Raw genomic sequence first — 11,371 nt, 5'->3', positions numbered from 1 at the left:
ATATTGATTAAAATGTGGCCGAGTATTAATTGGGTTTAAAAAGTTTTGGGCCTTTCTCAACTCCATCTATACAAGCCCGAATGCCTGACGGGTTGGCCTGGACAGCACAAAACACTACCACAAGTCCCCTGAAGGTCCTACTGATCCAATTTGTGGCATGAAATTGATTGTTGAGAGATGCAAAGGTCCATATTTGAACTGGAAAAAAAGAAAAAAGAAAGAAAGAAAAGATAGAGGAGTTGTGGGTAGGGCCTTTCTACCGTGGTCATTTAGGAGAATGGTCCATCCATGGATGGACACATCAAGCGGTCTAGATCATTGGGGCTCGACCTGAGAAAACTTGCATATAATGCATATTAGGTGATCCTATAATTCGCTTATCTTGTTTAGGGCCTGTTTAGTATCGTATTATTGTTGTTGTTGTTGTTGTTGTTGTTGTTAGTTTTGATGATTCTCTCTAACTCAAAAGAGCTTATAACCTTTTAACATGGTTACAAAACAATTGAGTTAGGCTAGGGTTGCCCTGGCCTACTCTTAGTACCTTCAGAGCCAATCCTATAATGAAAAGAGTGATGCTATCAAAGGTCTGAAATATTCATAATGAATCTCAAAATGATTTTGATGATATAAGCATCAACCCAAATCCAAAAGTAATTTTAAACTACACATGCACGTTGAATGAGACTATTAGCAAGCATATTCAAATCATATACTCTTTTATATAATAGTGATCTACGTGATAATTAGATTAGGCCAACATGCCAGGCCGGACCATTCAACATTAGCCCTTACCTGTCTCGTCCTGATTTCCAAGCCTAGGCCTGGCTGTAGGCCAAGTTTAGCAGCTCAAACCTTGGCTTAAAGGGCTGGCTAAGTTAGGTAGGGTTGGCCCATTGCCACCCCTACATGGATTAGAACCTTTTAGCTACTTTACATGGTTTGTAGTGATGGTGCAATGTTTCAATTATCCACGGCTTAGAATACCTGTAAAAGAAATCTAAAATATTCTAAAGATTTCTGTACTAGTACACGGTCCTAGTTGCCTCTAGTTCACAGGTCATGCCAAAAGCGATTACGTCGCTGCAAAGCCTCTTGTAAAAAAGAATAGCATGTGATAGGGGATGGAGTTGAAGAATCAGACATACCCCATAGGCCATTTCAAAAAGAGAAGCGGTCACCTCCATGGCTATGCAGACCTCTATTTCCCACCAACATGCCTCTTGTGCAGGGCATCTATATCATGTAAACAGCAGACCCCCGCCCCCCATGAAGAACACGTGGCATACAAATGTGGACGATCAACTCACTACTTGGGCCACACCTACCTGGCAAAAGAATCAGACCACTCTGCTCATTAGGTGAGCCAAATTGTTGGAATCAATGCACAACTGCCAGTTCCACTCAAACAGAGAGGTTTGGCCCATGTAATAAGTAGATCAACTTGGTTTTTGAGATGAGTAACATTCGTGATGGGGCCTACCATTTGCATCCTACGAATGTCATGGGCCCAGGCCCTAGGTTTTACTTTGTGGTCTGGGCTTGGGTAGACCTTGGCTTAATAGCCCTACTCTTGGCTTCAAGGTGGGAAGAAAAAAAACAAACATAAATCTAACTCATGCCAAACTCCAAATTGTAGTGGGTCAGAACTAGAAACCCATTAGGGAGAACTTTCCCTATTTGGTAAGTTACCAAATCCAACTCTTACCTCTCTTCACCCCTTGGGGGTTGTTTTGGCAGCGTGGACTATGAGGGACTTGTGGGGATTTTAGTTTTTTGGGTTGCTTCGTAGCAAGGATTTTGAAGGATTTGGATTTTAATTCCCCTCGAAAGAGCCCTTTTCACATTCCCACCTCAAAGCTTATTTGCAAAATCCACCAGATTCCATGGGATTTGCTTCACCTTGATCAAAGGTCTGGATGCGATTTCAAGATGTTAATGGTTTTTGTAAGCTGTTAATGGTGAAAGCTTGATGCAAATTATCAGACAAGCAAATGATTCCAATGGTCTTTTTGCTACAACACAAACAGACCTCCCAGTGCGAATGCCACAGTAGCAGTGAGATTGATAGAGTTGGAGATTGATGGCTAAACTGCAGCGGAGGATCTGACTTTACATAGTTACAGCAAGATAGGAATGTTGATGAACGCATTTGTCCAATTGGGTGGGTTTGGGAGAGTAATAACGACCAACACAGCACAGGAGGTGTTTAGAAACAAGAGATGGACTTTATCCACCGGCTACATCACCTGCTCAGTAGTCCCACTTCAAGCAATAGACACTCCATCATAGGCGTCACCGACCAAGGGTTTCTGTTCTCATCTAGCTTTTCCGCTGGTGATATGAGTTTTCAGATACAATGTTCGTGTCTTGTATAAGGGCGCATCGGCCCCAGCAAGCTAGGGCCTGACTCAATCCAATCTTATTTAGCCAGCACAAAACATCAGGTTTCAAATTTGGCAGGCGGGGAATAGGTGCACCCAGTCCAGCATACAGTGGGCAGGCATGTAAAGTCATCCCATCCTTCCATTTGAAAGAGCACAATGACCTCCCAACACATTCAATCGCTGCATGTTTTGAGGCGTTTTCCCACATCCCATAACAAATACCAGTTTCACCTCATCAAGTGGGCCACCCAAATGCATTGCATTTTCTATTCCACGTGGCAGACCCCAAAACCGCTTTCAATAGCATAACCCAATTCCTCCATTTGCCTGGACAAAGCTTCTAACATTTCATACATTTCTACAGATAGTGGATGGGACCTATCTCCCACCATGAATACATGAACTTCCTCACCAACCTCTATTGCACTCCAACCAGCTCTCTTTCTCACTCCCCTTCTCTTCATCATTCTCCTCACCCTCTCTGCCTCTTCCCACCTACCAACAGAACTATACATGTTAGATATCAATATATAATGCCCATCGTTTTCTGGGTCTGTCTCAAGAGCTGGTTTCGCGATTCGCTCCCCCATCTCCACTTCATCGTGAATGCTGCAAGCGCTGAGCAAGGCTCCCCAAACACCTCCATCAGGAGCAATTGGCATCGTGCTAATCATAGCTTCGGCTTTGTGGGGATTCCCAGACCGGCCAAGGAGGTCCACCATACAGGCATAGTGCTTCAATGTGGGAGTAATGGAATAGTCTATCATTCTACCAAACATGTTTGTTCCTTCTACGATCAGGCCCGCATGACTACACGTTGAGAGAACAGTAAGGAAAGTGTAAGACTCATATCCTAGTTATAACTGTTCCGTTAATTCCTGCGATCTTTCTCGATGAATTCCGGCAACTTACGACTTACAATCAACGTTTGCGCGCGATCCTAAGTTATATCCTATAGATTTGAGTCAGCTTAATCCGAGACTTGTACTATTGCGATTGTACCGTCGCCGCGGTTCCAACGCCGCGTCTTGCACACCGATTTGATACCCTGGTCAGGAGATGTGGGCCCGTATTCAGTTCGAGAAAAACACTCCGCATTTCAAATCCCAAGAGAATCTCTACATCATGTCCCATCAATCAATCAATCAATCAATCACCTCATGTCAAGTACAAGAGAAATCCCAAAGTCAACTCTCTCCCTCTCTCTTATATACCCATACATGTTAAGTACAACTATCACCTCACATCCATTACTCACACCCATCACCTTTCTCTTACAACCACCCCTCTCTCTCTCTCAACACATTTTCTAAGCAACCAATGTGGTGGACGTCCAAGCATCCCAAGAGAGAAAAGTGAGTGTTGTGTGGCTCACTTTCCACCTCAAGATCTACCATCCTAGCTCTTTATCTCTCATCACCTTCTATCAAAGTGAGACATAAGGAGATCGACGTTCCATCGGACCAAAAAGATCGAACGATGGGTGCTTTATAGGTTAGATTTTCATATTTTGATGATGGGCCAAGTGAGGCCTACCGATTGATGGTATGGATCTCACTTTGGACCCTAGATGTGGCCGATGGCCCACCTTGATTCACATGATTGTTCCATGATGGGGCCATTCTCCATGGACCCCATCATGATGTTTACTTTTCTAAGATTTAAAGAGGTCATCTAGACCTTCCATTTTGGTGGAGAAGTAATCTCCACCGTTGATTTTGATTTGGTGGGCCCACATGTATTGGGACCCACTTGATGTATGATTAAATGCTTGAAAGGGAGGGCCCGTAGTGTTGGGGTCCCTCCATCACACGTGTGTGTGTGTCTCTCTCTCTCTCTCTCTCTCTCTCTCTCTCTCTCTCTCCTTTTTTAATTATTGTGTGTGATGATGTGGCCGTGTGGCCCACCCGGATGGACCCCACCATGAAGCATGTATTTTATCCAAGCCATTCGTAGGTGGGGCCCACTTTATATGCATGTCTTATCTACACCATCCATACCATTTGGTGGCCCACGTAAGCAGCACGCCTGTAGGTGGGGCCCACCTTAGATATGTGTTATATGTGAACTGTCCAGCGTCCAGGGACGCTTGATATGGGTTCACAGAGAATTGTGAATGGACATGTGGTGTATTGACGCCCAACCTCCCTAGACGCACGCTGGAGGTTGGGATGAAAACAAAAATATTAGCTTGGTTCAAGCCTTGGGGTGGGCCGCTCATACAGGCCCCACCTTGATGTATAAATCCAATCCACGCCGTCCATTCCATTCCCCAGTTCATTTTAGGCGTTGAGCCGAAAAATGAACCCAATCCAATTTTCCAGCGGGCCATAACATTGAAAACAGTGATTTCTACAGTTTACATATATTAGGACCCACCTTGATGTTTCTATACGCCAAAACACATCGAATATTGGACTCATTTGGACTGTCTTGAGCTATAGGATCCAATGGGTGGAGTGAATTCACCTGATGCGGACCCTACCTAGGAAAAACCATGGAAAAATGATTTTTCAAAAAAAAAAAAAAAGAGATAGCAGCAGGCGCTGCTGCTCGTCCAGAGGACACTGCAGCAACGTCCTACGCTGTTGCGCTGTGGACAGACGGGCAGGGGGGCCCCAACTGTGGGCCCCACCCTGATGCGTGAGAACATCAACACCGTGCATTTTGATGGGGCCCCTTAGGGCAGTGGGCCCTCCAAAAAATCAGCCGTATACAAGCTCAGGTGGTCCACGCTACAGGGAACAGTGATGGTTGAACGTCTACCATTGAGACCTTGTTTGGGTCACAAAAGTTTTGGATCATTATGAAATTTGTTTTCCCTCTTCATCTGGATCTGCGTGACCTTATCAACAGATTGGATGGCATATAAACGTTATGGTGGGCCCCATGTGGGACCCACTGATGTAAGTGTTTCACCCACACCATCCCTACATGTGGAGGTGAAACGGCTGGTGTACTCACTCCAGCTACATAGCTGATGTAGTGGTGTCACCAAGTCCATGAGTCCCACCTGTATCATCCACGCCGTCCATCTATGAGACCCACCATGATGCACATGTTGCATCCAACCTGTCCAACCATTTTGAAAGCTCGTCTTAAGGCTTGAGACTAAAAATAAGACAGATCTATAGTTCAAGTAGACCCTACCATTTAAAATAGTGGGGACAGTGACATTCACTGTTGAAAATTTCTTAAGGGCCACAGTAGTTCCGATCAAGCTGATGTTTTTGCTTTCACTTCATCTATCTCCATGTTAACTTATGAATAGGTCGGATCCCAAAAAAAATACATAATGGTGGGCCCTGTAGGATTTTTAACGGTAGAAATCATTGTTGCCAGTGTTATTTGGAGTGCGGTCTAGTTGATCTTTTAATATGATTCATATATATATATATATATATATATATATATATATATATATATATATATATATATATATATATATTGATGAACTTGTGACCGTCCGTTGAGACCCACCTTGATATATACATGAGATCCATGTGATTAGGCCCATCTCGATGTATTTGTGGCCCGTTGTTGAGGCCCATGAGTCGAGGCCCAATGGGATGTACATAAGGCCCATTGCAATGTGTGATTCCACCATGGTTTGTGTAATAATGTTTATGGCAGGTTGTGCCTTGGGAGCAATGATGGTTTGACGTCCACATTGTAAGAATAATATTGGTTAAATGTCCGCATTATAACTCTCCCTAGGGCCCATTGATAGGCCCGTACTTGTTATGTGTAGGCCATCTAAACTCATCTTTGTTGTGAGGATAGTTCATCACCTTATAACATGCTTAGTGTAACTCCATGACTCATGCCCATATGCATCATATGTATGCTTGATATGAGTAGTGACTGATCATTACATATGCCATTGGGCAGATTATTTATGAGACTCATTGATAAGAGTTACCCACATGAGCACGTGGTACGCGCGGGATTGCTGCATGACTATACGGTGTGACTCATGCATCTCGCATATGTGTAACATGATTATTGTACACCCTAGCGACATCAGGGCTGTGGCTCCACAGGCACATCGTGGATGGCCATATCGGATACCAAAAATACTTGGTTCTAGCACTGTGGACATTTAAGATGTCCTTAAGTGAAAGTCCTAGAACCTTTTTGGTACCAGGAGATGCTCGAACGTCTAAATCGAGTGGATATACGAGCGCCTTAGTGCCGAAAACCAGTAGGCCACGTCTCTCATTATATCGTGGTCGGTTGGAAGGGGGTGTGGCCTTATCCACTCGAGTGAGGGGGCTGTAAGTTAGGCTGAGTTTGACTAGCTCGCAAATGAGTCCGCTATCGACGAGCCGGGCAGGTATTGGCAGACTATTGGTCAGGCGAATAGTGTAGTTTATTCCGCTTACTGGGCTGTGCGGCTAGGGAGGCGGCAGTCAGTGTGAAGTATATTAGACCCCGGTGATATCTCAGAGAGAAACTGTACTGATATGTGTACTTGATGAGGACTAACATATTTACTTTGCATCTCGCATATTGCATTTGACTACATAGGCCTCGCATCGTATGGCCTTGGTATGACTGATAACATTCATGTCTTGCATCACATAGCCTTGGTACGGCTGATTGTATTCATGGACTTACCCACATATTTCCGCATTACTCTGATATTGTATATTTGACACTCGCCTTGCACACATACTTACACCACCCTCTAAGCTTTTGTAAGTTTATACACGACCGTTGCATGTAGGTGTCGTTGGATCGCAGCAGCGCTGAGGCAGGAGTGCACGTCAGATTATTTTGGAGCCTTTTGATCACCTTATATTTCCCTTTCCTCATTGTACTTAAAGTTTTTCATATAGTGGATATGTGGTGATGTTGTTTTGTGACTTGGTTATGCTTGTGGTTATGCTCCATTACAAAAAAATTCATACTGAAAATCTTCCTTGTAGGACCAGGAACGGAACTTGGCATATGAATGCCGGGAGCCGAGAATGGGGCACTACAGAAGCTGTCGGGGCCGGATTCGGCGATCGGGAATTTCGTGAGACCATTTTCCGAGTTTGGGGCGTGACAGAACGGGACCTCATTTGGTTTCATGCCCGAGTTCTCCATTTGTTGGAAAATCTCCAGAGCATCTCTGACATTTCCATGAATTCCATATCCAAAGACTGAGATGACATCTCTTTTGGGCATGGCATTAAAGATCTCCCTCGATATTTCAAGCGGGCCACATTTTGCATACATATAAACTAATGCGGTGGCAAGAGATACATCAAATTCCATTCCAATTTCTGTGACATAATTATGTATCCATTTTCCATGGTTTAGAGCTGCCTGATTAGAGCAAGCTGAATGAGCGCTCACTAAAGTCGCCGAGTTAGGTTCCACATCTTCCAAAAGCATTTGATCAAAGAGTGATAAAGCTTCACTAGAATGCCCGCTGTGAGTGTAAGCTGAGATCAAAGAATTCCATGTCACAGTGTCTCTATGCATCCTATAGAATATCCTCTGTGCAAGATCTAGGTTTCCACATCTTCCATACATACCCACAAGTGAATTCATAACTGAAACATCTTCATCAACGACAACTTTGATTATGTGACAATGGATGGACTGACCTACAAGTAAGGCTACTGACTGTGGACATGAAGAAATCACAGTGATCAAACTGTTTGAATCAGATTCCGAGCCCACAAACTGCATCTCTCTAAACATTTCAATGCATTTGGCTTCCAACCCATCTTACCATATCCGACAATCATACAATTCCAAGTCTCTGAGTCTTTTTATTGAATTCTATTGAAGAGCTTCTCGGCAGCATCCATGCATTCAAACTTACAATACATTGACAACAGAGAATTACTAGCCGAAACATCTAATTTGAAATTCTTCTTCACAATCAGCCCTTTCACTAAAACTCCTGAAATTTGCAAAACCCATGAGCAAACAGCTGACAACGATTCCATCAGGATCAATTCCTGAAACCTCCATTGTTCGAAACAACTCTAAGCATTCTGCAATGCATCCTTTTTTCACATGAACTCCCACAATCGCAGCCCATGAGATGAGATCTTTATTAGGCAATTCACTAAAAGCAAGGGAAGCTTTTCCAACACTCCCACCCTTGGAATACATTGATAACAGCGACGATCGAACAAAGCGACAAGTCCCAATTCCAGTTTTTACCACATAACAATGTAAGCATCTGCCTTCTGACAAAGCCACTAAATTTCCGCAAGCCTGTAAACTGCCTTCCATCGTTCGAGAATTCAGCTCCATCTCTCCATCTTCTGCATCCCTGTGCATATCTCGAAGAAAATTCAAACCCATCACACTCTCATCATTCTGCACGCAACCAATTATAAGAGCAGTCCAAGCAACAACATCTCTCACAGGCATTTCCTCAAACACCCTGCAGGAATTATCCATTTGACCACATTTCGCATACAAATACACAAAAGATGAGCCGACCGCCGGACTACCCGCAAACAAATTCAACTTTAGAGAAACCCCATGAACATTTCTACCGACTTCGATAGCAGGTAGTTTGGCGCAGGCGGCAATGACCATGGGGATAGTGAAATGGTTAGGCGGGGCGTCGAACCTGCACATCCGGAGATAGAATTCAATAGATTTCCATAACTGCCATTGGAGAAATGAGATTTGATGATGGAATTCCAAAGGAAGGTATCTTTTAGAGGGATTGAATTGAAAATGAGGGTAGAGAAATCGGGTTTGTTGAAGGAAGAGGAGAGAGAGATGAGCTTGGCTGCGAAGAAGATATTGCTGGAATGGCCATAGGTTATGACGAGGGAGTGGGCCTGGAATAGGGATTGGATGGTTGAGATGGGTTCGGAGAGAATGAGATCGAGAATGTAGTGAGTGGGCCGTTTGGCTGATGAATGGCAGAGATTGGAGAATTGAAGAGAGGAAGCGAGGATTCGTTTGGTGTTTTGGGAGCTGAGCATATGCACGGGATTTTCTTCCCTGAGCTCTTTGGAGTTTTCAGCTTGTGCTATGTCAATGTAATGAGAGGGGTAATATTTTTTTATTTAAAAAAAAAAAAAAAAAATCTGACTTCATTTCAACCGAGGGATAATTACATTCGGGTTCCCCTCGAGAGAAAAAATGCTGGAGGGGAACCTATCATAAACGAGGCCCCCAGGAGCAAGGAGACCGAAGAAAGATTAAAAAAAAAAAAAAAAAACCGAGAAAACCAAAACACCCACTAACACCCTTCCGTGACCGAGCCCAGAAAACAGAGACCCCGAACCTGAAGCGAGAGGTCCTGGAAATTGGTAAGAAGACAGGATTGTTGGTCCGAGCTCCCGGACCGAGCCAACGCATCTGCCGTTGCGTTTCCTTCTCTGAAAATATGTTCAAAGAGAAACTCCCCTCTGTTCTTTAAGGGCCTGTTTGGATGCCTGTAAGTTCTTTTAAGCTGTAAGTGACTTACCTATAAATCACTTACAGGTGAAAGTTACTTACAGGTAACCTGTTTGGATGTAAGCTGTAAGTCACTTACAGGTAAGTTAGTTTTTCTACTTGGATGACCTGTAAATTACTTACGGGTAGAAAGTTGAATATTCACATCGAGCAGAGCTTAGATTAGAGAATCATTCTAAAATGTTATAATCATATATATATATAAAAAAAAGTGAGATCAAATATATTATTTTGTTAAGCCCATCAAGATAAATATTTGAGATAATTATTAAGCTAAACCAATCATCAAGTGGGCTATAAAAGTGGGCCCACGAATTCAAAATATCTATAATATGGAGTAATAACTCAATTTAAGTATTGAGAATAAACTTAAAAACATTAATAGAAAATCTACTAATTAAATTACATTACCAATGTCTTCTTTAACTATAGAAATTATATTTAAAACTTTTTACTTGGGAATCATCCTCTCCAACCATTCATTCCTCTGAATAGGACTTATTTCAAAGTGTACATCAATGGCCCGCATTAAACTAAAGAAATGCTACCCATGGTCAGCCCTACTGTGGCCTATTCATCTGGATTGCTGAACCATGGCTCCAGTTATAAAAATCAAGAATCAAATGTACCGTGGATATTTGCAGTTGAACAGTTATTAATGATCAAGTGAAGAATCGGGACATGGTCCATCCATAGTGGGTCCATTTGAACAATGGCCTTAGTTGCAAGAGCCATAAGAATAAATAGGATTTATGTACCAGATACATGATGCATTCGTGGTTTTCTGATCCAGGCCACTAGTCCATATAAGGGAACTGTGGTTGCTGGCCAATGAAAACTTACAGTGTAAGCATACGTCCCACCAATCAAATCTCAATGGGCGTCTACTATGAATGGAAATGCCCCACAATCCATGCAAACTAGAAAATCCAAACCATCTAGAAATGTCAAGCAAGGTGGGCCTAAAATCCCTGATGGAGAAATTGCAGCATATTTTAACATACCATTTCTTCCTCCGTGAAAAACCTGGCAACACAAGCAAGGTGGGCCTAAAATCCCCAATGGAGAAATGGTTGGGTGGAGTGGATATATAACACATCATCAAGGTGGGCCCACGGCAGGGGTAACACATCATCAGACTGCATACTAAGTTGCTACTATACTTTTTTTATATTAAGTAAATTCAGTTGGGCCCACTGTAAATGTACATGGTTTATCTAATCCGTCCATCCATTTTTTTTCATCTAGATGTTGACGTTGAGCCATAAATTTAAGAATATCCAAAGCTCAAGTGGGCCATACCATAAGAAACAATGGAAATACTGATTGGATCGTTGAAACCTTTCTAGTTCCCATAGAGATCTTTATTTGTCATCCAATATGTTCATAAGATCACAAACGCCTGGATGAAGGGAAAAATAAAAAAATAAAAAATCATCTTGATCCATAACTTTTGTGGCCCCCCAAAAATTTTCAATGGCATACACTCAATTCACACTATTTCTTATGTTATGGTCTACTTGATCTTTGGATATAGCTAATTTTTAGGATCATGACTT

The 11,371-nt window shown here is 42.8% G+C and overlaps 2 protein-coding genes across 2 annotated transcripts; both read right to left on the bottom strand.

Annotated features, from left to right (window-relative positions):
• Positions 1-2,650: 2,650 nt before the first annotated feature.
• On the bottom strand, positions 2,651-8,069 carry LOC131237997 (pentatricopeptide repeat-containing protein At4g39952, mitochondrial-like). Its single transcript, XM_058236127.1, has 2 exons — positions 7,444-8,069; positions 2,651-3,194 (listed from the first exon to the last, which is right to left on the bottom strand). Exons 1-2 carry the CDS (start codon positions 8,067-8,069, stop codon positions 2,651-2,653), a joined length of 1,170 nt encoding a protein of 389 aa, XP_058092110.1.
• Positions 8,070-8,228: 159 nt separating this feature from the next.
• On the bottom strand, positions 8,229-9,713 carry LOC131237996 (pentatricopeptide repeat-containing protein At4g39952, mitochondrial-like). The gene is made up of 2 exons (XM_058236126.1): positions 9,640-9,713; positions 8,229-8,970 (listed from the first exon to the last, which is right to left on the bottom strand). The coding sequence occupies exons 1-2, from the start codon at positions 9,711-9,713 to the stop codon at positions 8,229-8,231; spliced, it is 816 nt and encodes a 271-aa protein (XP_058092109.1).
• Positions 9,714-11,371: the final 1,658 nt, after the last annotated feature.

Source organism: Magnolia sinica, chromosome 2 (genome assembly GCF_029962835.1).
Source record: "Magnolia sinica isolate HGM2019 chromosome 2, MsV1, whole genome shotgun sequence".
NCBI classification, from domain to species: Eukaryota; Viridiplantae; Streptophyta; class Magnoliopsida; order Magnoliales; family Magnoliaceae; genus Magnolia; species Magnolia sinica.
Note: the sequence above shows the minus strand (reverse complement) of the source record. Positions and strands in the feature narration are given on the sequence as shown.